The 23,701-nt window shown below is 36.3% G+C and overlaps 5 protein-coding genes across 6 annotated transcripts; 2 read left to right on the forward strand and 3 right to left on the reverse strand.

Annotated features, from left to right (window-relative positions):
• The first annotated feature begins 364 nt into the window (after nt 1-364).
• LOC119980720 lies at nt 365-1,087 on the forward strand. The gene has a single exon (XM_038823517.1). It carries the CDS (start codon nt 590-592, stop codon nt 899-901), a length of 312 nt encoding a protein of 103 aa, XP_038679445.1. The 5' UTR covers nt 365-589; the 3' UTR covers nt 902-1,087.
• Nucleotides 1,088-3,971: 2,884 nt separating this feature from the next.
• Nucleotides 3,972-5,371, reverse strand: LOC119981930 (universal stress protein PHOS32-like). Of its 2 annotated transcripts, none has more exons than XM_038825078.1 (4): nt 5,316-5,371; nt 4,813-5,129; nt 4,650-4,735; nt 3,972-4,385 (listed from the first exon to the last, which is right to left on the reverse strand). In XM_038825078.1, the coding sequence occupies exons 1-4, from the start codon at nt 5,351-5,353 to the stop codon at nt 4,101-4,103; spliced, it is 726 nt and encodes a 241-aa protein (XP_038681006.1). In that variant the 5' UTR covers nt 5,354-5,371; the 3' UTR covers nt 3,972-4,100. The 2 variants fall into 2 exon arrangements, with proteins under 2 accessions (XP_038681006.1, XP_038680999.1); XM_038825071.1 differs by having other exon boundaries at nt 4,650-4,744.
• Nucleotides 5,372-8,179: 2,808 nt separating this feature from the next.
• LOC119981383 (MADS-box protein CMB1-like) lies at nt 8,180-12,907 on the reverse strand. Its single transcript, XM_038824477.1, has 8 exons — nt 12,576-12,907; nt 10,244-10,322; nt 10,059-10,120; nt 9,618-9,717; nt 9,382-9,423; nt 9,259-9,300; nt 8,583-8,716; nt 8,180-8,483 (listed from the first exon to the last, which is right to left on the reverse strand). The coding sequence occupies exons 1-8, from the start codon at nt 12,758-12,760 to the stop codon at nt 8,390-8,392; spliced, it is 738 nt and encodes a 245-aa protein (XP_038680405.1). The 5' UTR covers nt 12,761-12,907; the 3' UTR covers nt 8,180-8,389.
• Nucleotides 12,908-15,654: 2,747 nt separating this feature from the next.
• LOC120005112 (ER lumen protein-retaining receptor erd-2.2-like) lies at nt 15,655-20,447 on the forward strand. Its single transcript, XM_038854586.1, has 6 exons — nt 15,655-15,980; nt 17,768-17,967; nt 18,884-19,024; nt 19,097-19,177; nt 19,842-19,966; nt 20,089-20,447. The coding sequence occupies exons 1-6, from the start codon at nt 15,758-15,760 to the stop codon at nt 20,135-20,137; spliced, it is 819 nt and encodes a 272-aa protein (XP_038710514.1). The 5' UTR covers nt 15,655-15,757; the 3' UTR covers nt 20,138-20,447.
• A 36-nt stretch (nt 20,448-20,483) lies between these two features.
• LOC120005122 (type III polyketide synthase B-like) lies at nt 20,484-22,489 on the reverse strand. Its single transcript, XM_038854595.1, has 2 exons — nt 21,840-22,489; nt 20,484-21,747 (listed from the first exon to the last, which is right to left on the reverse strand). The coding sequence occupies exons 1-2, from the start codon at nt 22,021-22,023 to the stop codon at nt 20,753-20,755; spliced, it is 1,179 nt and encodes a 392-aa protein (XP_038710523.1). The 5' UTR covers nt 22,024-22,489; the 3' UTR covers nt 20,484-20,752.
• Nucleotides 22,490-23,701: the final 1,212 nt, after the last annotated feature.

Consider the following 23,701-nt stretch of genomic DNA (forward strand, 5'->3'; position numbering starts at 1 on the left):
TTCTCTATGCACAATCGACCCCCGAGCCTAATTCTTAGAATGACAGATCGATATTTTAATAAGTGATCAATTACATCTCCAAAACAATTGATGACGACTTCATTATTTTTTTTAAGTCTACCCGCATTCCAAATGTAACATCTAACATACGTGTCCGATGAATTTATTCAGCACACACCCAAAGGTGGTCACTACTGATCCCATCGGGAAGAAAAAAACACTAGGAAGTCAAAAGGCATGTTAAAAGTTGGACCAAAGCAAGGAACCACAAAGTAAATTGATTACACTTAACTAAAGTACTAACAATGATTTTCTTAATACATAAGGCTCCATACTTCCTCATGGGTTGGAAGTACCAGGACCATTTACAATTTACAATGTGCTTTCTTTCTTTCTATGCCTGGTGGTGCGGCCCGCACCCTCCCGAGTCATCTTCCAATTCTTTGAGCTTGCTTGCTGGTGTTGCCTTGTGGGTGAGTTCCATTTTCTTTCACCAATGCCTCTTTAATTTACCTGAGTTGTCTATATAAACTTAAGCAGAGAGAACAAGGAGAGGAAGTACTAACCATTTGCAGAAAAAGAAAAAAGAATGGGTTCTAGAGAAAGCACAGAGAAGCCTAAGGCTGGTGAAGATAGTGGAAATAAGGTTTACAAGACCGCGATTATAGGGGGTTTGCTTGCAGGAGCTGTTCTGGTGGGCTGCGGAATAGCCGCTCTTGTGGCTGTTATTAGTTCTGGTTCTGGTTTGGACGACGAGGATGAGGTCCACGAGGACAAGAAGACAATGAAAGCTCCGGGAAGGGATTATCGCATATACAGGGACGACTTTGAGGAAGACCCAGCAACCTATTTCCGCAACTTACGCAACTTACGCAAGTGGAATCCTGAACAAGGCCTATAATTATTATATGTATATGTATGTCAATAAAAGGAATTATCATCTTCTGCTGCTGCACTGTTTTTAGTGATTCTGTTTCCTGAATGAAGGAGATTATATATGCATGTAAACAAAAAGAAAGTCTAATCTTCTGCTGCCCTGTTTTTAGTGATTTTACTTCCTGAATGAATGAATTTATATGTTACTAGATTTTCTCCTGTTATTTGAATTCATTTCACTTTTTTTAATCGTTGAAATCTCTCCAAGGCAAGTTCTTTGGGCACATCCCCGTGGAAATCCCCGGATCCTTGCACCGCCAACAAGGGATCAGGGTGCTTCGCTGGCATTTTATAAGGGGTGTGGTCCAAAGTGTTGGCAAAAGGTTTCGAACTTGGAACCTATTAGTTTACATAGAATGTTAAGAACTAGAAAGGACAATGCTAAAGACCTCCAAAATTTGACCCCCATTGGTTGCAGGAGCTGTTCTGTTGGGCTGCGGAATAGCTTCTCTTGTGGCTGCTACTGGTTCTGGTTCCGCCGTCAAGGATAAGAAAACAATGAAAGCTCCAGGAAGGGATTATCGCATAAACAGGGAAGACTTTGAGAAAGACCCAAAAACCTCTTTCCGCGACTTACGCAAGTAGAATCTTCAACAAGGCCTATAATTATATGTGTATGTATGTCAATAAAAGGAGGTCTCATCTTCTGGTGCTGCTCTGTTTTTAGTGATTTTGTTTCCCGAATGAAGGAAATTATATATGCATGTCAACAAAAGGAAGTCTAATCTTCTGCTGCCCAGTTTTTAGTGATTTTCCTTCCTGAATGAATGAATTTATATGTTACTAGATTTTCCCTTGTTTTTTGAATTCATTTCACTTTTTTTTTTTTTATCGTGAAAATCTCTCTAACGCAAGTCCTTTGGGCACACCCCGGTGGAGTTAATCCCCGACCCCTTGAACTGCATATAAAGGATTAGGGCGTTTCGCTGGCATTTTACCGGGGGTGTTATATAGATTCTTACTTTGAGCTGAGGAAAAAGATGATTGTTGAAAGGCTTTTCTTCACTCTGAAGACTATTCTTGATATGTAATTAAACAGGTTTTCCCCGTTCTCTAACAATCTGTTCTAAGATTACAGCATGAGATTTACTACTTGTTTATTGATCATCATTTGTCTAAATTATCACCTTCAACCAAAGAAAAGGATAATCAAACTTCCTTAACTCTAACTCTTCATTCTTATTTTTTTCTTTTTTTTTTGAAATACCTATGAGAAATGTTTCAAATTCAAACTTGAATCTTGACTACACATATGCCTAACGTAGTTAATTGCCAATCGAGTCATATCTCGTAAAAGACAACATGGAGATGAACAAGTATTGCATAATCATTAACTAATTTTATTAAAAAAAGAAAGGCTTTTGAAACCCAATTTCGCAGTCAAAACTCAAGATTACAACCATAAACGAGAAACCAAACAATGCCAAAAATAATCTCAGTTACCACCAAAAGTGAAGTGAAAACAAGATCATTTTCAACCAAATACCAGAATCTTTAGGTCTAATAGAGCAAAAGAGAAGAAGATACAAGAGAGTTTCATGTTATATATGTGTTTCAATTAAAGGAAGTCTTATCTTCTGCTGCTCTGTTTTTATTGATTTTGTTTCCTGAATGAATGAAATTATGTTACACTAGATTTCCCCATCTTCTTTTGATTTCATTTCACTTCCTTTTTCTCTCCAAGGCAGACCCTTGCCCTTTGAACCCAGTCCACTGTAGTAAATTTTTGGACATGTGCGTCGCCTATACAGCTACACGACACGGGATCAGAACACTTCGTTGGTGTGACCCAAAATGTTGGCAAGAAATTTTGAAACTATAATCCATAAATTTTCATGAAATGACAGCAACCAACTCTGCCAACCCCTTAAGGTTTCGAATTCATTTCCCTTAATATCACAATATTAGCCACTTCCAAATCAAAATTCAGAAAACCCTTTTTGATTTTTAGTGTTTTTTATTGGATAGGAAAAAAATTGGACTTGTTTACTAATGTTGTGATGAGGAAGATTTGGATTATTTAGTCATTGTCGTTTTGTGAAGACTTGGAGTCAATTATGGAGTTGGTTGGGAGCTTCTTTCCAGGTCAAAGATCAACCCCACATATATATAAGCAAAGATAAAATATCCCCAAGATGATGTGGCCCCCCAAAAAAAAAAGGAAACATCAAGGATTCTTCCAAATCCTGTGGTGATTGAAAGCAGCGGAAGTACAAAGAAGATTAATATTATTGTACATGTTAGGGACTAGATAAGGGTTAATCTTAATAATTTTTTTCTTATTTTTGGAAATACTAAACAGCATTAGTTTCAAATTTAATTCCTTCCTTCATCTTTTTTTATAAAATATAGACAACTATGTGGTCAATGATAGAGTTGTAGTGGTGTAACTTAGAGATCACAGATTCAGTATGTGTCTCGGGTTTTGGAAGTTGAAGGTAGAAAAGTTGGTATGAACTCCTCTTGAACATGAAAGGCCCAAGTGGCCCAAAACTGATTGTAGCCTGAGCTATCTGTCTGTTTGGATTTGGATTTGGATTTGGATCTGGATCGGGTATGGATCTAGACCCAATCTATTGACAGACCCATCAAATAGGTCAAAATGTAAGAAGTTTGCACATTGATGGTATAATCATGGCACAAAATGAACAAACATATGCTCATTGCTACTGCATGGGCAATTCTAGAAGTATTCAGGTGTCTTGTCTGCTACTCCGCTCCCCCAAGTCAAGTCTACAACTTTACAAAACTTAGCAAACAAAAGCTCTGAACCATGTGCCTCACACTGACTCTGTAGCATCCAAAGCAGACCCAAAGTGGTCATGGGGACCCCATTTGTGCCTCCTCTTAGGCATTATAGATCACCACTTTTTTTACCCCGATGCTCAGCTTAGTTGACTAACCATTTGTGTATTTATGTTCACGGTGCAAAGTTCGAATCCTGCAGACAACATATTTGTGTATATTTGTGAGTGTGTGTTGTTGCATGTGTGTGAGTTCTATGTGCGTAAAAAAGAGAGAGAACAACTTTTTCCATTCACAAACCAATCATTTTTTTTCCATTGCTCAACATATACACCTTTTGATCATTTACAACCAAATACAAATAAATTACTACTAAAACCAGACATTTTAATCTTATCAAACTAAGATTAGATGAAGGTTTAAGCCAAGAGCCAGAAATCTTTGTGACGCTTGGTGGTGATCAAATAGCCTCCAAGTTTCTTGCTTTTCCTTCTGACTGCAATTGCCATACAAGCAGCATTTTGGATACAGTACTCAACCACACCACCCGTGACTCTGTTCCCAGCCCACATCATGATCAGTCTCCATGTCATGGACCTCTTCTTCTGACCCAGAACCAGTAGTGCCACTCCTTGTTTCCTTGCCTCTTCAACTATCATTGCTCCCTTGTCCTTCCCTTCTAACACTGCAACCTCAATTTGTACCTACTTAAAGATACATACATACATTTATCATGACGCGGGCAGAAACAACGAACAAGACTAAACCAACGAACAACTCTAAAGTTTCAGTATATCTCTTGAAACAATAGATAATGAGTCCTAGGGCCAGTTACAAAACTAAAGTAGTGAAAAACACAAAATTACGAAAATATTTTTAGAACATCAAAAATAGGGTGGGTAGTCAACCACATCGAAACGAGTCTGCCAATTAAATTTCGCACAATTCTGATATTAATTAATACCCACCTCAGGCCTCTTAATCTGGCAAGTCTTTTTCAATGAGTAAACAAGCTCATAAGCTCTAGGAGTTCTCCCCTTGTTAGACACTTCACCTGTAGTAGCTGTAAAAGAAAACTAAATCAAATCCATCCTTAGTTTTTGTTCATAATTTAGAATAAACAGAACAAACCTTGTTTGGTGGCAGGATTGGTTACATGGAGAAGAACAAGTGTGTCCTGGCTCTGAATGGTATGTGATAGTGCCCATTGTAGAGCTCCCTTAGCTTCAAGGCTTGAATCAACCACAATCATGATTTTCCTCCCAGTCACCGAACCAGATTTCTTATCATCCCCAGTAGTGCAAACAGAGTCCTCTGTTTTCTGATCAGTCTCTGTAGCTTTCACATTGTGCTTGGATTGTATCGGCGGCGACCGGACTCGAACGTGAGGCCTGATTCTGTTCAGGCAGAAATTTGGCAACCTTGTACCTGCCCTGCCCATCTTAGTTCTTCATGGAGATGCACAGATGTTATAAAGAAGAAGTGGAGAAGGTGAATTAGGCACAAATCGAAAGACTGAAATTGCAGAACTAAATATGTTGGGACCATTTTTATGTGTATGGTTTGCTTTAGTTTCTCTTTATTTTACTTTTGTTGTGTGATCATTGTTTCATGTTTGTTTCTTTTCTTTGTACCTTGGTTGGGTGGGGGCTGTTCTTGAACGTGCTTTCATGAAGCTGTAGGTCCATCCTGTTTCAGGAGATTTAGCATGTTAATGCAATCAAGCCTTGAATAGTATGTGAGACTGTCCAGCGCCCTAAACTCTAGATCCTAAAATAAAAAAGTTAATCGAGAACGATATTATCGGGTTCGTTTATTTTGGATAGCAAGTTGGATATAAACTCGAGTCAGACAGGCCGCACGAACACCCTAGCAACAGATAGGTTGAGCGAAGGAACAGCGCAAAACCTAACAAGAATAGATCCCACTGAGGATTGAACAACGAAAACCCCACGGGCATACTCCTTTGGCCAAAGCTTGTGATCAACTAGACTCCTTCAATTTGATTCCCTAAACCCTGGATTCTAGACACTAAATCCTAATAAATCATGATTTAACATGGTTTAGAGTGAATTATAGCCAATTCTAACTAAAAGAATTGTCGCCCCCAGCTCATTTCCAAACGCTAGGAGTGGCTCGATAGAATATCCGCACAAGTGGAACTAGCTATATAGCTTTTGGGTCATGGTGGCTTGTAGTACTCCTAATTTAGTGTTGGTACATCTTAGGCAAATGATGAATCATAGATTGGAATTTCTCTTATACAAATGAAATATATATTATGTTTAATTCTATATATCAAACGTGGATTAGACGCTACATGTTAATGATTCAAAGGAAGATGAATAATTAATTCATAGAAATATCATATCCTCCAATATTTCCATCTTTTAGGCTAAAGCAAACCTCATCATGATGTAAATTCACTACAAAAGTAAACTATATTGCTTTTTTTAAAGAAGTATAATTAATTTTAATTAATGGGGTTGGTGTCCAAAACATAGACCAACTTTTAAACATGGATGAATCATAAATTATCTTTTCAAGTTAACACTTAACTACTCTCACTAACTATGCATTTTAATAGGATACCTTTGGAGCCCTTTTTCCTTTCTATTCTATTGCACATAATAATTAATAAACCTCCTTCATATCAATTTCTTTTCCTTTACGTTTAGTTGGACCTTTGATTTGGGAACGAGAATAACTTACGGTCTGTTTGGTTTGTTTTATGTTTTCCTTGTTTTCTATTTTTGATATAAAACGTCTTTTTTTTTTCGTTTTCTTTTTTAAAGTTGTTTTCTACTGATTTAATATTTTTTTGTATTTTCTAAAAATACACAACCAAACGTGTTTTTAGGGTTATTTTCTGTTTTTCTGAAATATAAAAACAAAAAATTTGTAGAAAACAAAAAGACCAAACGGACCTTATGTTTGTCAAAAATGACACAGAAGCTACAAAAAAGAAAATGACAGATGATAATATATATATATATATTAATCAATAAGAATTATGTGTTAATCACAATTCACACATAGTCAATGTTTTATAGGCCTTCACTTTGACATCACTTTTTTTTTTCCTTTTACTTGATTAATTATGTTTGATTGTAATTATTTGGTACTACTTGTCTTTAGAAATTTAGCCAAAACATAATTAAAGTACTAGTTCCTCGTTATCTCCTACCTGCCGGGAATAAATTATGTTTCATTGGATTCCATTAAAGGATTGATCGATGGATGCTTCCATGATGCAATTAAGTTGACTCCAATAACAATGTAATAAAATTTAATAATAATTTTAATAATTATTATGTCTATCTAAACACTAAATGTCGATATCTACTATCTAACATGAGAGTACGGATTTATGTATATGTATGTGTATGTATATAACTATTTTCTATAATTATATAGCTAAGAAAAATAGACTTTATCAATGGGTTTTTATCAATAGTGGGATTCGGTCCACCTTTGGTCCCTACTATAAATTTGTAACTCCGTCAATAACCAAGTTCTCCTTAATTTATTTTCTAGATCCGCCATTGAATAAACTGTTTGACCGCCTTGAGTCACATCTAATCAACTAGCTATTTTCTTTACTATTCTTTTAATGAATATATATTGATTTTAATAGTCCAAGATTTTGTCCTGACTAATCTTTAACTCAACTAATTAATGACATTGCTCATGATTCTTGTGTTTCTCCGGAGTTCATCCCTGAAATCCAGAAACAGTTCTTCAATATAAATGTACACAGTGTAATTTCCAATCTTGGCTGCACATCATGACGCAGTGGGCTTAATTAGGCCCACACACCCTCATTGAGGTCTCTCTTTCACTAACTAGGCCTACTTCCAGTACGGTACATAGCGTGCAATTTTCTACCCTGACTAGTCACTCCACCATGATTCCAAATCTCAGTGCACAAAAATGATGGCTCATCTTTTATGGTTCATAGACATAGCTGAATAGGACCGTGATGGGTTGGAGCAGATAGATACTTTTATACTCCAAATAGTCAACAATGTTCGTTTTGGGGCAGCCCATATTAGCCTACACATGCTTGTTCGATCTCCTAAGTTCTTTGGCCAGAAATCGAGTTCACTAGGTCAGAAGATTTAACCTATTGTATATTGCACTTCACTTCTTCCCCTAAGCCCATTCACCACTCGGTAGCTCGCAGAGCACCACTAAACATGACACTACAAAAGGCTCGTGGCCCCACCCACTAGAGCTAGGTTCTACAAAAACAACAGGGCTAGACGTCCGAACAATTAGGATCCCAGTTTTTGAGATGTATAGACAACATTTAAAGTGCATGTGGAGCCCATCACATACACTTTAATTTTCGTCCATACACTTCAACAATTGGGACATCTGGGACGCCATTGCTCTTCCAATGTGAGAGCATATCAGAGAGTACAAGTGATAAAAGATCCTTTGGAAGCAACATATATAGATATTAGTCTTTATGAAAAAAGAGTAACATTCATAATAAACATAAATAACTACTCACAAATAGAGGATCAGTTGATGCCATTTTACATCATATGCTCCAAGCTTTATGAAAAACAAATCCGGATTTATTGGAATAACCAGTTATAATTTGCACTTCTTACACAAACCATGTTCTCTTTTCTTTCTTTAGATTTTTTTGTTCAAGGACAAGTACTTCTACAGTTTATGCAACTTCATATATATATCATCAAAGCATCCAACCCAGGTTGAATCGGTTCACGTATGGCGTCGCAGCAGTCGAAACATTCACTTGATCTCTTGCCTCCAGATTGTAACTATGGCTAGAAAGAAATTTGAAGCAAAGAAAGTGAAGTTAACGAGGAAATAACCTTCCAATTATAATATATGAAGATGAGTTCATGAGTGAAAAAAACACTTACCCTATTTGGGGTACTGTATTATTGCAGTGTAGAGGCTGGAAAAAACCCTCCTGCGGATCATCCCGGCGTGCATGGTGGGGAATGCTTTGATCCCCGGCGTGCATGGGTCGCATGCAAGCATTAGAATCCTCCAACTGTTTGTATCGTTAGAGATTAAGATGTGCGTTAGCTACTCAAACATAACACGAGAAGTGTTGGGACTAACCCAAATGTGATTTTATATCTGTACAAAGTTAGGCCTAAAACAAGTCTTATGGATGCAATGTTTTTCATCTCGGCTATCTCAAATGCTGATATGGATGTACAAGATTACATATAGATCATGTGGGGCATGTGGAATACACGATTTCACATGAATCATGTGCGTCAATCTCAACATTTGATATAGCCGAGACAAAAAAATACTAGCTAGATCCTTAGCATTTTCGGGCCTAGCTAACTCCTCTGTGATTCAAAATATAAATTCTATATTCAAAAGGGAGAAAAGAAAAAGAAAAAGGAAATTAAAATCTCATGCAAGTGGTGGTATCATTTTGGACAAATTAAGTCACATGAATAATGAGAAACAGGATTGGACAAGCACAGAAACATGAGAAGTGAGAGGAAATTTTGTGTTTTCTTCAATTTAGACAACCACAAAAGGATTTAGCCTGGGTTGGCAAAAAAATACTTGTACCTTCTTCCTTAATTCTTTGTTGGTTTCTAGCAGCATTTCTTCCTGAAAAGGGCACCAAAGAGCAATACAAATTTTTCAATGAAAATTTTCAATATTGAATTATTCAGAGGGAAATATACGCACCTTCTTCTGAAGCTCAACAAGTTGATTATGCATAAATTGGCTCTGCAAAGATTGAATGGACAAAAAACTAAGACAAAGAAGTTGGAGAAAATTAAGAAGAGTTTATGGTATCACTATACCTTAAGACAAATTAAACCTAGCTTAGGAGTACTGGTAATGTCTTTTACCCCATTCATTTTCAAACACTTTAGATCTGACTTTGGGGAAACAATTTGTGTTTATTGATTTCACTATACCTTTGTTGACCTAATTTGCCTCAATGATGAGTCCAGCTGATGCTCAAGCCTCTCTAGCTCCTTGGAGCCCAAATCTCCCAGCTCTTCACCAAGAAGATTCCTACATGAATGCAAGGTTGTTTTATATTAGATAATGTTGAGAATTTATCTCACATCGGATTGATATAACCCAACAGAACGATATATAAGCAAAACATCGGTCCTTCTCATAAAACAACCAATGCATTTTCTAAACCTAAGAACTAATAGGGACAGACCCCAAGAATAACAAAGCTTGCTGGCCGTTGTCCCAAAGTGGACAATATTGGTTTGTAGTGTTAGAGCACGACTTTCTAACATGATATCGGAGCTAAGATTAGGTCCATTAGGACATGACCTCTCTCTGTCAACTTGTTGGCCCAAGAGTGTTCTAAGACTTTTATCTAACATCGATTGAATTACCTCTGTGAACGTTGTAAGAGTTCGACTTTGGCTTTTAGTCTCACATATTCCTGATACCTGCTCTGCTTCAGTACAATACAACGATCAGATTTTTTTGTCAGGCGCCTAAGGCTTTTAGGAAAATCAAACATAGCCAGGAAATTAAGAAGAAAAGACTAATAATAAAAGACAATGACAATCCCCACCTCTGTGTCTTTTCCTGCTTCATTGGTCTCCATTGATCCGTAAGTGCATGCTTGATACCTCTCAAGAGTTCTGGCCATGCTTCAATCGAAACCCGAAAAATGATTCAATAACCATGAATTAAAATTCAGAGGAGTTGTGCATTTAATTACTGTTTCTATTTTTTTTTCCAGAAAACACTGTTTTTCCATTTATTATTTTAAAGCGATTTCATATTTTTCATGTTTTATAAAATGGACAACCAAACGTTTTTTAAGGGTTGTTTTTTTTTTTTGAGAAAAAATAAAAATAAAAATAAAACGCATGAAAAACAAACATATCAAATATCAATATTTTAGAGTCTATCTATGTATTCTTATAACTAGTTAGTATCCATCAAATAAGAAATGCAAAATAATCTTCTAGGGTTAAGAAAAGACAACTCGAAACTTGTACATGCAATCCTCTCCTTTAAGGGACTAAGTTTCAGGGTGGCCTGAAATGGTAGACTAACATATATATATATATATTGAATTATACCAGAGTATGTTTTGTCAACAATGTATTGAACAATTAACGTTCATGCAGCTACCAAACAGGGGGAAGAAAAACAGTTGATGGGTCAAACTTTAGCTCCACATTAATGCATCAAGGGACCAAGATCATTACACTATGACTAAGTTTGGGCAAGCCTGCATGTCTGTTCTCCCAATTCCCAACACTAGTCCATACTAGTTTGGACCTACAAAAACTAATTGTTACTAATTTGAAAGTTTGAATTATTATATTATGTACTTCACTTCTTCCTTTGGACAATGTAGGATTTAGAGCATTCTGTTCCTTGTCCACTCGATAGTTTTCGTAGGCATTGTCGACCGTCTACTTGAACCGGGTGCTACAGGAAGTTAGGTACCGAATACTTGTACTAGCCTATTAGGCTCAAACAAGTGTACTTCTTTTTGGAGGCTTAACATGTGTCAATATGTCGATATTTTAATTTTAATACTTGTATGTCGAAGGTTGTCAAGGACTGGAATGCATATGAAACATGGCTTACTCTAGAATCAATCTTGTTCACAATTTGGCAACAAGAAGCATCATCATTCTAAAAATAGTTCCAAGGAATATTAGTATCGTCTATATCTTGAATAAAAAGCTACTGATTAAGACAAGAACATGTATTTAAAAGTGTTAAAAGTAAGGAAAAAATTGGATGGAAATAATAACATATAGTGTTAAACCGAACTGAGATAGCCCATCTAATTATCGGCTTCGGCCAAAGTCGTATGTCTGCCGGGGTTTCCTTGATTCGATCCTCAATGGAATCTATACCCTTTAGGTTTCGCATTGAGACTCGGCCTACTAGGTTTGAGTTTAAGTCCAACTTAACCAGTGGTGAGTGAATAGTTAAAAACAAAAGCATAAAGTATTTGTGTGACTAGTGGGAGACTCAAAAGATGTCTGAAACCCGATTCGATTCTATTCTTCTCTTCTCCTTGTGTCACTTACTTGCACTATTAATATTCCAATCAGTTTGAAGATTTAAGGAATAGCCTGTGATTCTCTTCTTCTATGTAACACCAGTTCTACAAATTCTAGGATACTTTTATTTTGGACAAGAATTTCTTCTCTCTCAAGTCCTAAGTGATAAAACCTCACAGAAAGAAGCATCTTCTCATTCATATAATAATAAAAACAGACATGATGGAAATGACTTCTTCTGTGGACATATTTTGGATTAAAATAAAATCGTAGAAATTAGAAAGGGAATATTAGATTTAACAGAAGATATTTAATTATTCTATCTTTTGAACAAAATTGCAGGTCGTGGTGTACGTTGTAGCTGCAGCTTTAATTTAGACACCAAAAAGGACCAGCATATATAATCAAATATCTTCTGTTATATATATATATAAGATCATATAATGACAAGAGAGGGGAAACCCCCAGAATACTACACTTTAGTAACATTTATTATAATTAATAAATTTAGTTTTTTTTTTCTTATGGAAGGGAAAATTTTAATAAAAGTAAGAAAAAAATCAAAGATATTACCAGCTTCATAACTTGATTATCAATTACTCATAAAAGAATAGAAATGACCCCAATTAATAATTTAATTCGCCCCACAATAAAAAAAAAAGAAATATTAAAAAAAAATAACGAAATAGAAATATTACATAAAAATTCAACTGGTATTGATTCAGATCTAATAGAAAAAAAAAAACTCAGATCAAACCAAGAACATAGTATTTTATTCACAAAAACAACACATAAAGATCAAAACAACCCATTGAGAGAAAGCTGTAGAAAGAGAGAATATTGAAGTGGGAAAATAGAGAAAGAAAGAAATACCTAGAGCCGCTGGAGAACTCATAGAGCTTGCCACGATTGGAGAAGATGATGAGAGCAATCTCTGCATCACAAAGCACTGAAAGTTCACAAGCCTTCTTCAGCAACCCATTCCTTCTCTTAGCAAATGTCACCTGCCTATTTATCTTGTTCTCTATTCTCTTCAGCTCCACTCTTCCTCTTCCCATTCTCTTTAATTTCTCCTCTCTCTATATATAGATATTAATTTAATAATAAATCTATAATATTTTCTATGATAATAATATTATAAATCCCTTCTCTCTCTCTTTCTTTCTCTCTGTGTGGATATATATGGTTTATAAATGCTGCTCCCCTCTTCCCTGTTTAGGGTTTCTTTCATCTTATCAGATGACTACTATTCCCCTATTTGGGTTTTCTTTAAAAAAATAATAATAATTGTTTTTACTTTTTCCTTATTTTTTCTTTATTAGTGGTGTCTGTGGCAAAGGGAGAATTGAGTGGCTAAAGTCTACTGTCAGCAACCTTAACATTCCAAAAGCTTTAGGGTTAATACGTGTCGAGTTTATAAGGCAGGGGGCTTACACAATCATGTCAGAAAGAGGAATATACCACATTGGGTTGTTTTGTAATACAATGGTCAATTGTAAATACATGTCTTGGGTTGTGTTTGGGTTGGTTTGGGTGTCTGGGAACCTAGATACATATATAGGTGCCCTAGCACTAGTAAGTACTCGTATCTTCCAGGCTCCCAGCTAGCTTTGGTCTAAATGCATGGGCTCCAACCCTCCAATGCACTTGGGTTCTAATCATGGTTTAGTCATTAACAGCACACAAAAACAATGCTATGTGATGCAAGGGCAGCGTGATGAAATCAACGTTCAATTCAAATATGTTGATTCGAATCATCAATATCATATTTAAGGTTTCTCAAATATGTTGATTCGATTTGCGAATACCATATTCAAGACTTCAAAACTTTATTGTTTATTGCGCAAACAGAAGAATATCAAAAAAGTTGGAACTCAAAGATGGATAGGTTCTAATAATTTTTATTCAATTCAAAAACTATCTTCCTTCAAGGGGTTGACAATCTTAAATAGAGAACGAAACCACTTTGTTGATTCCACAAACTAAAGAATACAAAAGAAGTCGAAATATAAAAGCGACTAGTCTCTAATAATATTTATTCAATTCAAAAAAATTGTCTTCCTTCAAGGAAGTTACAATCTTAAATAGAAAACGAAACAAAACTGAAGGAAGTTACAATCTTAAATAGAAAACGAAACAAAACTCTAATCAACAAGAAAACAAATCAAAAGGAAACAAAATGATAACACCGTAAGGTACCTCAAACAAAGCAAAACTACCAAAATAACACTAAAATACACATCTAAAGACCTAAACTTCCAAATGTAACTATAATTTAAAATCCCATTATCATTGAATGGATTATTTCTTTTTCAGCTGCATCATTATGTTAATGTAATACAAATTATGAACACCTAGTACTACAATGTTACTGTTGATATTGATATAACCTAGTCCCGTACGTATAATAGAAGCCTAGAGGGTTGTGTTTTTGGATGATGGAAAAGTGAAATCAGATGAAAGAAAGCTTTTACACTTGCACCTAGGCTTTCCAGACCAATAACAGAGAGAGACCTAGACCTAGACTACGTGTCGAGATCTGATTGGAAAGAATCGGTTTTAACTTTTAACAATTTCAAAGAAGCATGAGAGCTGTGTAAGAACCAACATATATATATATACGTAGACTATGTTAAGGTTAACATGCAGCTGCTTATATAGTAAGACCAAATTACGCTTGTTGCAATTAAATAGCGAAGAAAACAATATGAATGTAACTTCCCATGTATGTATATATGTCTTGACCTTGCATGAGCCCAAATTAAAACCAAAATCATGGGGAAATAAACATGCATGGATATATAAGCATATATATATATATATATATATATATATGCTGCTTATAGTACAAGTATCTAATATCCCTCAACACAATATATCCTAGCTAGGAGCACAAGCCTTGTAAGTGACAACTTAAAAGATAAAGTATTTACTCATTATAAATTTATAATTATGAATTTGTTTGATCATCCACACATTGACTTGAGTTATCGCTTACTATTATACGTGTTTAATTATTTGCCAAATACCCATAAAAAAAGTTTAAAAAATTATTTGAATAAAGTAAATTTAATGTTGTTCTACACTCTACACGTAAATGTTAATATATGATATTAATAAAAGAGAAGAAAATAAATAAAATATAAATTTAAGATTTACTCGTATATATTATCGTCCATTATTTTACAATGAAAAACTATTCACTAATCATAATAATTATGAATTTATTTTATTTTTTCAAATACTTCTCACGTATTGTGTAGTTGTGGGCGAGAGATATTTTTAATACGATTAATTGCGTGAACTATTTAGTAAAAATATTATTTGGTATAATGATTTTGTGGATTGCATGGGTACACACCTATTTTATTAAATAAAATGAATTAAGATATTAGTATTTAATAACTAAATTAGTTGATTGAGAATTCATAGAAGCTTGACTGATTTAGACTCATAGATTGGCTCCTCTTTGATGAGACTAACCCTATTAGATGAATTAGTTAGTCAAATCAACCAATTCCCTCCTGGTGATCAGATGCCTTTCTTCTTACACATAGAACAAATGTAAGCTATGGTAGGACCCTGAGGGTATGCCCGGGGAACCTCTCTAATGCTCAAATAACACTCAAGTTTTGTTAGAGAGGATTGCTCAGTACTTAGAGCAGATCTCCTTCTCAGAACAAGTAATTAGATGCCTTCCTCCTTACACAGAGAACAAAGGTAAGCTACGGTAGGACATTGAGGATGTGTTTGGAGAACCTCTCTAATGCTCAAGTTTTGTTAGAGAGGATTGCTCAGTACTTAGAGCCCTTATTCTCATAACAAGTAATTAATTGAAAGTGCAAGAGTTAGAATTTTTTCCTAGCATTTGAGGTCTCTTTTTATATGAGTTGTACTTGCATTTAAAAAAAAAAACCCTAATTTCAATTTCCAAACCAAAGGAAGAAAAAAAAAAACCACCCCTCAAAAGTCCGTACTGGGACTTCCAGATTAAATCAACCTCAACTATTTTCCTACACTTTCCCCGGAAAGGAGAGAGAAAATAGAACTTCGCCATGAGAGCGTCAAAGAGGCCGATCCACGCGGTGTCGACATGGGTGCGGCGCCAGCCCCCAAAAGTCAAAGCATTCTTGGCAGTGGTTTCGGGGATGGCGACGCTGGTGCTGCTTCGCTTCATCGTACACGACCACGACAATCTCTTCGTAGCCGCCGAGGCTGTACACTCCATCGGAATCTCCGTCCTTATCTACAAGCTCATGAAGGAGAAAACTTGTGCTGGTAATACTATATTCGAATTAAATTTGTTTTTTTTTTCTGGGTTAATTTTCCGTGTTTGGGGGGGTGGGGGGGGGGGGCGATTGAGTTTTCGGCACATAGGGTTTGCTTTGAAATTTTCTTAGAAAAGATATTCAGACTACTTTGGGCCTGACGATTTGTGGAAAATTTTTCATCTTGAAGGGATTTAATGGCGTTGATGGGTGACTGTTTGATTGCTTATCTTTTATTTTGATCCTCCATGTCTCGTTCCAATGGAATTCGTGTTGTAAATTTTCTCTTTTGGGTTTTTTTTTCCCGTTTTGATGAGTCTTTTTTACACGGGAATCTTGTTTGGAGAGATCAGTTTCTTTTTGGATTGTAAACGGTACGGGGTTTTTTTGCTTGTTCTGATTTGTAGTTTTGGTGAAAATTTGCAGCAAAAGGAAAGAAATCCGTTGCTTTTTTCCAGGTCCCCTAATTGTTTGAATCAGAATGTTTTTTTGCTTGGTATGATTTGTAGTTTTGGGGAAAATTTGCAGCAAAAGGAAAGAAATCCGTTGCTTTTTCAAGGTCCCCTAATTGTTTGAATCAGAATTTAGTGCATTTTCTATCTATTAATACCAATATAACTCCCAAGTCGTAACCGATTTTCTATTTTTTTTGTAGAAGTTTAATTGCAAAACACGAGTGCCAAACTTTAGTGATTGCAGTGTGGATTCTTTTGGTTTCTTAAAAGCCATAAATGTGATGGTTTTGAGCAAAATTTGACTTTATCTCAAGTAAGAAGAAATTATTCACCCAAGTTAACTTTGTGTTGATCATTATGGAAAACTTGAAAGAGTTGACAAAATGTGTGAAAGCTGATTTTGAAAGAAACTCTGTTGTTGTAAGCTAAGAAGCATGGACACTCTGTTTTGGACAGAGTATCCCTATCCGACTCGTCTCAGACACGGACACACTCGGAAACGTGGCTGATATGTGTCGGACATGTTAATTTGAGTTTCTGATTTTTTTTTAAAATTTTTTTTAATTATCGGACACGAGTTGGACACCTGTGGACCAACGGAGACCAACAGTGACAAAGAGAGAGAGCATATATAGATCAACTTTACCTAAACGGATGAAAGAACGAGATGAAAAATGGAGAGAAAGAGAGAGAATCTGATAGGAAGGGTGGCAAAGCTGGCCCATTTCGAGTTTTGGGAGGCAACCGCCCATTCGATGATCGCTGAACTTCCACGACTTCGAGTTTTGGAAGTTCAATTCATTCATTTAACAATTAACATTCAAAACAAAAATATCAGAACAAGTGATGAACAATCAAAGTTTTTTTTGTTTGGATTCCACATTGAATATGCTAGGGAACTTTGTAGCTTGTTTAATATGTGAAATAATGACTCATGAGTATCAATTCCTAATTTTGGAGTGACCTGATTATGACTTACACTCAAAGCCCATCCTTGTAAATGGAAGTCTATTATGGCTGATGTATTTGAAGTCCATGATCGTGATAATTTACTTAATAGAAGGAAATATTTATTAGCTTGGTCTTTAGCCACAGGCGGCCTGCCTTTGTTCTTGGCACAGGTGGTATCCCTAGTCCTAGTAATACTAGCTCGTTAGTTGTTCATTGAAATAAATATTAGCTTGCTATCTCTTACGTCCACAAGCTGTGAATGCAATCTCTCTCTGTGCGTGTATAGAACAGATTCAGAAAGGTTTCCTTGATGCTCTACATATCTCATTTCATTTCTCCTTTTGGTGCCTCTGGTTATCTATCTCATAGTGTACTCCTGAATTGCTTGCAGGATTGTCACTCAAAACACAGGAACTGACAGCTATATTCTTAGCTGTTAGACTGTACTGCAGTTTTGTTATGGAATATGATATTCATACTCTACTCGATTTGGCTACCTTGGCAACAACCATCTGGGTTATTTATATGATCCGTTTCAAACTAAGGTCTAGTTACATGGAGGATAAAGATAACTTTGCGATATATTATGTGGTGAGGTTTCCGTCCTTCTCTTGTTATTATCATTTGTGGTTAGTCTTCAGAAGAGTCTCCTTTTCCTTTTAATATATTAAACTAATATTCATAATTTGGATAGTTTTAGTAAAATTACATATAAGATGATGGTATCTGTGCCTATAATGGAAGTATTGTGCATGATTCTTGCTTGATAGAAGTAAAAGTAAAGGGTAAAAACTTACTTCACATAGAACAGTGTTTGAATGAAAGACAAATCGTATGGTCTGAAGGTAAACAACACCCGTGCATAAATAAGACTCTTGTGGTGGGCAGGGTCGGGGATAAGAAAGATGTACGTATGCTTTACCCCCACATGATATGTGGAGATATTGTCTCTAGAAATTGAACTTGTGTGAGTTTTGACAACTAGGTTGCACCCATATAGGGATTTTGTTGTTGGTTAATTGAAAAATTAATGGATTATAAGATTTGTTGTTGGTTTAGCAGGGCTTTTGAAGTAGATGAGAATTCTCTATTGGCTTTTCTAAATCTTATAATGGCAATGCCAGTCATGGTTTCTGCTTGTAATAAGTAAAAGTAAAGGCATAAAAACATTGTTCGGATACTTGGCAGAGTATTGACATTTTAACTTATGAAAATTTTCTATGTGATTTGTCTATCTGATTTCTTTGTTTTAAAATTGTTGTGAGTACATTCCAGATGTTATTTGTGATATTATTTGGGACATTAACATTGTTGCACCCATTCCGTAAATTTGAGGCTCAAGTTTGATGAACTTGAGATTGAGTACAATTTTATACATAAAATTATGATTGTTGAGAGGAAGGCATAATTCCTTACTTTATTTTTTTTCTAGATTTATTTTTCCTTTTAATGGTAGAGTTTGTGTTTGTTTCACAAACTAAATTATTGTTTGTACATATTGTTGCAGGTGGTTCCCTGTGCTGTTTTAGCCTTGTTAATTCATCCAACGACTTCTCATAATCTGTTGAACAGAATATTCTGGGCGTTTTGTGTATATCTGGAAGCTGTTTCAGTGCTACCTCAATTGCGGGTCATGCAGAACACCAAGGTAATCTATAGAAGACTTACGTGCTTTTGACGGACTTTCAGATTGAAACTCATCTTTTGTTTTATTTTCCAGATTGTTGAACCGTTCACAGCACATTATGTATTTGCACTTGGTGTTGCAAGGTTCCTGAGCTGTGCCCATTGGGTTCTTCAGGTTTGATTTTGCAGAGTCAACTACGTGTATTTTTGAGCTATTTGCGAATCATTAATGTGCATTTACGGTCATGGGTGGTACTGTTATGTAATCCAGTTCTGCTCTAATTACTTTTAATGTGCTTCTCAAACAATTTTATATGATCCTGATGGATTAAGTTTGTGTGAGGAAGGCAAACTAAGAATCTGACCTGGCTATATAATCTGTCTAATACTGCTTTTGGATGCTTTTACTGAGTTGGCTGCCTTCTGTTGTGAGTCTCTCGTGGCATAGGGGCTTATCGATCCTATCTTATTCAAGACTTTAAAAATATGTATTTTTGTAATTTATGATGCAAGTAGAATATATGTTACTTAGTTGTGGATGTTGATGAGATTGATATAAGTGGGAATCTTCTATCCACTTTTTAAAATACCTTTGCAAGGTTCTATATCCATTTATTACTATCAAAAGTGGAGTTCCAACTATACCTTACATGCGATTAAACTGATGCTGTGGCATGTGGTCGCATGTGTGCCTCTTAATTAAGTGTGTGCTTGATAGCTTTATTAATCGTGGCTTATATTGTTGTGGACTATATGTGTTTGATGTTTGCTTTTTTTTTTTGTGATAATATGGACTGATTGGATAAATTGAGATTTTTGAATTATTTTCATTGCTTCAGGTTTTGGATAGTCGCGGACACTTGCTGGTTGCTTTGGGCTATGGATTATGGCCCTCTATGGTTCTTATTTCTGAAATTGTCCAGACTTTCATCTTGGCTGACTTTTGTTATTATTATGTCAAAAGGTTAGTTGCAAACAGTTAATATCTGCATGTTTTTCTCTTTGTAACTAGTGTATCTAGAATCTATTGGCAGAATAGTTGTAAAGATAATTGTGATTGGAACTGCGGTTATTCTTTGCTTGCAGTGTTTTTGGAGGACAGCTTGTCCTTCGACTTCCCTCTGGAGTGGTCTAACTGGAAAATCCTCTTGGGACGTAAACCCGGGGCATATTATCAAACGGGAACTTATGTGATCTTGGAGCTCCTTTCTGCCTTGCTGTAACGATATTTTCTTACATCATGACCGGAAGTTGAATTAGCGGTTTGTAAAGTAGGGGATGCACAAAACTTGGCTGGATATTTATATTTGAAACATGATTGAACGTCCATTTTTGTCTCTTTTCCTTGAACCAACATCCTAGTAGCCAAATCTTGTGATGTTCTACTGGACTAGTTTGTTCGAAGTCAAGATGACTCTCAGGCTTATACATTGACCTGGTTACCTAACATCTTTCAGCAGCTTTGATCAGTTATGATAGCTCTATTAAACCGACATGATGACTCATTCATGGCTTAACATTTGTTTGTTTGCTGTTAGCCATCAGTTATTCGTTTCATACTATCAGTCAGATGTCTACTGCTTGAGGAACTATTGGAGAAAGAAAAAGAAACAATGGAGAACTTAGGAAGACTTCCAGACATAGATTGGGGAACTGGAAGTGGTGATCAAAATTACATGAAGGACAGGCATGTTTGGACAAGATGTATCTATAATTCTTGTCCATTAATGACAGTGACATCTTATTATTCTCAGACAGTGAGGTTCCTTGCTAGAATTCCCTCAAAGGTAATTCCAGGTCCAAAAGCCAGAATCAATCCCCATTCACTATCTTCCTGATTTCCCTTGATCTTTAAGCCCTCCTCCTCTATCATGTACTCCAATACATACACAATGGTGTTACTGCTAGCATTGCCATAGTCCATTAGAGCTCGTCGGCTGGCGTTGAGTTTCTCCGGCAATAAATCTAGTCGTTTTTCCATCCGATTTAGGATTGCAGGGCCGCCAGGATGTACTGCCCAAAACATCTTGTTATACTCTTTGTCAGTTAATCCAATAACTCTCATCAACTTATCACAGAACCCCTCAATGTGATCTTCAATTATCTGAGGAAGCTCCCTTGCTAGCTTGAAGCTAATTCCCTCTTCAGTGAGCTTGCCATCAATAGTCTTTTCAGTATTTGGCAAGAAATTCTGGATTGCTGTATGAAGCTCGAAAAGAGGCCTCTCGGTGCCTTGAACAGGGTCTGTGCCTATGATCATTGCTCCAGCACCATCCCCAAATAGGGCAACACCAACTAAATCATATGGTCTATCAGCACTTGGTGGTTTGAACCCTATAATGGTAGTCTCAGAAGTAGCTAGCAGAACTCTGCTTCCCGGATTGTTCTCAGCGATATCCTTCGCAACACGAATGCCTGCTACGCCCCCCGAGCAGCCTGAAAAGTAGAGCATGACGCGTTGAGTCTCGGGGCTGATTCCGAGTCCTCTTGCCAGGTAAAGGTCTCCGCCTGGAAGCCGGACTTCACTCGAGGATACATAGACTATATGTGTTATATCAGATAAAGATCTGCCCCAATTCTTGATACATGCTTGAGAAGCTTCAATAGCCATCTGTGTTACTGCATTGTTGCAAATATCTAGTCTCTGCTTCACAGTAGGGAGTCCTTCAACCGCGAGCTCCGGGTACTTTTTTAGGATCTCTTCTGACATTACCACATACCTTGTTTTAACAGTTGTTGTCTTACCTGCAAATTTCCAGAGTGAAGAGTTTAGAGCTAGTAAAATGTAAATGCATTTATGGAAAGAGAGAATAGAGAGAAGGGTTGGGAAGTGTTACAGAGGCGAGTCAGCTTCTCCTTGAGCTCCGGATCGTCGCAGTTGGTGTTCTTGAAATACCCATCAACAAGAAACTCCTGCATGACAAGCTGGTGAGGGAAGGCCTTGCCTAGAGCCAGAATTGTAGCTTTGCCAGGGTTGGCCTTCTTTGTTGAAAAAACTTGTGCAGTCTCTCCACTCCCCATGTCTCTTCTGATTCTGTGAGAATTAATTGTTTGCTAGAACTGTTGGTGGTGAAGCATAGTATGACTGCTTTGTATATATATACAGTGCCATGGTTGCATGAAAAGGTATTATAACAAGCAGAAGGAGAATTTGGTGCCAACATATATCTTATATGAGATATAAGGGTTTGAGAAGAGTAGTTGAGAAGCAAGATTTTCGCTTTTGAAGGTTTTGGTACGAATTTGGTGCAGGTTTTGGTTTTATATTTGGTGCATCAATGGCATGGCACTTGAATATAGATATTTAGCCTCAGTCATACACTCTTGTAGTACTGTCCTTAAACCCATATTCTGCATTTGTAAACACATAGTTTCATACTAAACCAATTGAGAACACCACATTAGTGCATTGGGAGTTCCACAACCACAAAATTGAAACTCCCATGAACCACCTGAACATCAAGAACACTCAAGTGCATTGAGATAATGTAACAACTCGTCTCTCCGCATTAGTAACATTTTGTCCGTTTTGGGTCAGCTCATACTGGTCCACACGGCTTTGTCTTCTTATGTCCAGCAACCGTCCATACTAGTTTAAGTTTAGGAAAAACGTTTGTTACTGATTAAAAAGTTTGGTCTATTATATTATGCACTTCACTTATCTCTTGAGCGATGTGAGATTTAGAACACTAAGTCCACCTCACCACTCAGTAGTTCGCTTAGCACCACCAAGCATGACACTGCAGACAAAATCAGATAGTGCAGTCATACACATCCTATTCAACAGCACCAAATTAACATGTTTTAATCATTCTCTACAAAAGGCAATAGCTAGCTCAGATTGTTTTAATTCAAAAAAAAAAAAAAAAGAGAAGCTCAAGCAGAATATCATTCCATGGACATTCATCCCTACTGTTACATAAGGGGGCCATTTCCAAGAATGACATTGAAAAGTATATCAGTTTGGATTATAGTGGCCCATACACTCTCTCTAAAAGGATCTATTAGAGAGAGGAGAGGATATTACATGTATGCGCATATAATTCACCCAAACTAGATGATGTGAGACATTTATCTCATAACAGATACAATCGACGACTTGGGTAATTGCCCGACCAAGTGCAACAGTCATCGCCACCAAATTCTAGATGAATTCCTCTGCAGTTGGTTTCTCACCATCATCTATATCAGTCACAACTCTTACAAATATTGCAGTCTTGCTGAGACTTCCAAAAGATCAGCCACAGGAGATAGAAGAGAAGAAAATAAATAATTTCGAAATCGATAAAAACTTATCTTTCTCCCTTCTAAAATTGTCAAAGCAAAATTGTATAGCCATATCCACAATGGAATCTGAGTTTATAATTTTAGACAAAGCTGGAGGAAAAACATAGTGGATTCGGAAATTCTTAGAGGATATTGCATGTTGGCCGAAACCTATGTTGGCGATATGCATACGTTGCATAGCCAATCTGCTATTGACAGAGCACAAAATAATATATATAACGGTAAGTCTCGAACTGTCAACGGGAAGATGCTTATGAAGAAGTAAGATTGACAAATTTGTTCATGAAAATCAAACTTCCAAGAAGGATCATTGGGAAAATTCGTTTATTTTACTTTTTCGATTGAGTTATATAATATATTAGAGAGAGAGAGAATTATTTGCCAAACTTGAGGGACATGCATGGGCAGCATG

This window comes from Tripterygium wilfordii, chromosome 2, assembly GCF_013401445.1.
Source record: "Tripterygium wilfordii isolate XIE 37 chromosome 2, ASM1340144v1, whole genome shotgun sequence".
NCBI classification, from domain to species: domain Eukaryota; kingdom Viridiplantae; phylum Streptophyta; class Magnoliopsida; order Celastrales; family Celastraceae; genus Tripterygium; species Tripterygium wilfordii.

Bases quoted from the DNA above. Each gene is read 5' to 3' on its own strand.
- LOC119980720 (XM_038823517.1), top strand. From the start codon at position 590: ATGGGTTCTAGAGAAAGCACAGAGAAGCCTAAGGCTGGTGAAGATAGT.
- LOC119981930 (XM_038825071.1), bottom strand. From the start codon at position 5,353: ATGAAAGCACGTTCAAGAACAGCCCCCACCCAACCAAG. The intron at 5,130-5,315 runs GTACAAAGAAAA...ATCTCCATGAAG, and splicing joins ACAGCCCCCACCCAACCAAG to AACTAAGATGGGCAGGGCAG. The intron at 4,745-4,812 runs GTTTGTTCTGTT...TTTCTTTTACAG, and splicing joins CAATCCTGCCACCAAACAAG to CTACTACAGGTGAAGTGTCT.
- LOC119981383 (XM_038824477.1), bottom strand. From the start codon at position 12,760: ATGGGAAGAGGAAGAGTGGAGCTGAAGAGAATAGAGAACAAGATAAAT. The intron at 9,718-10,058 runs GTAATTCAATCG...GCATTCATGTAG, and splicing joins CTCTTACAACGTTCACAGAG to GAATCTTCTTGGTGAAGAGC. The intron at 8,484-8,582 runs GTAAGTGTTTTT...ATTTCTTTCTAG, and splicing joins AATACAGTACCCCAAATAGG to CCATAGTTACAATCTGGAGG.
- LOC120005112 (XM_038854586.1), top strand. From the start codon at position 15,758: ATGAGAGCGTCAAAGAGGCCGATCCACGCGGTGTCGACATGGGTGCGG. The intron at 17,968-18,883 runs GTGAGGTTTCCG...ATATTGTTGCAG, and splicing joins ACTTTGCGATATATTATGTG to GTGGTTCCCTGTGCTGTTTT. The intron at 19,967-20,088 runs GTTAGTTGCAAA...CTTTGCTTGCAG, and splicing joins TGTTATTATTATGTCAAAAG to TGTTTTTGGAGGACAGCTTG.
- LOC120005122 (XM_038854595.1), bottom strand. From the start codon at position 22,023: ATGGGGAGTGGAGAGACTGCACAAGTTTTTTCAACAAAGAAGGCCAAC. The intron at 21,748-21,839 runs GTAACACTTCCC...GGAAATTTGCAG, and splicing joins GGAGAAGCTGACTCGCCTCT to GTAAGACAACAACTGTTAAA.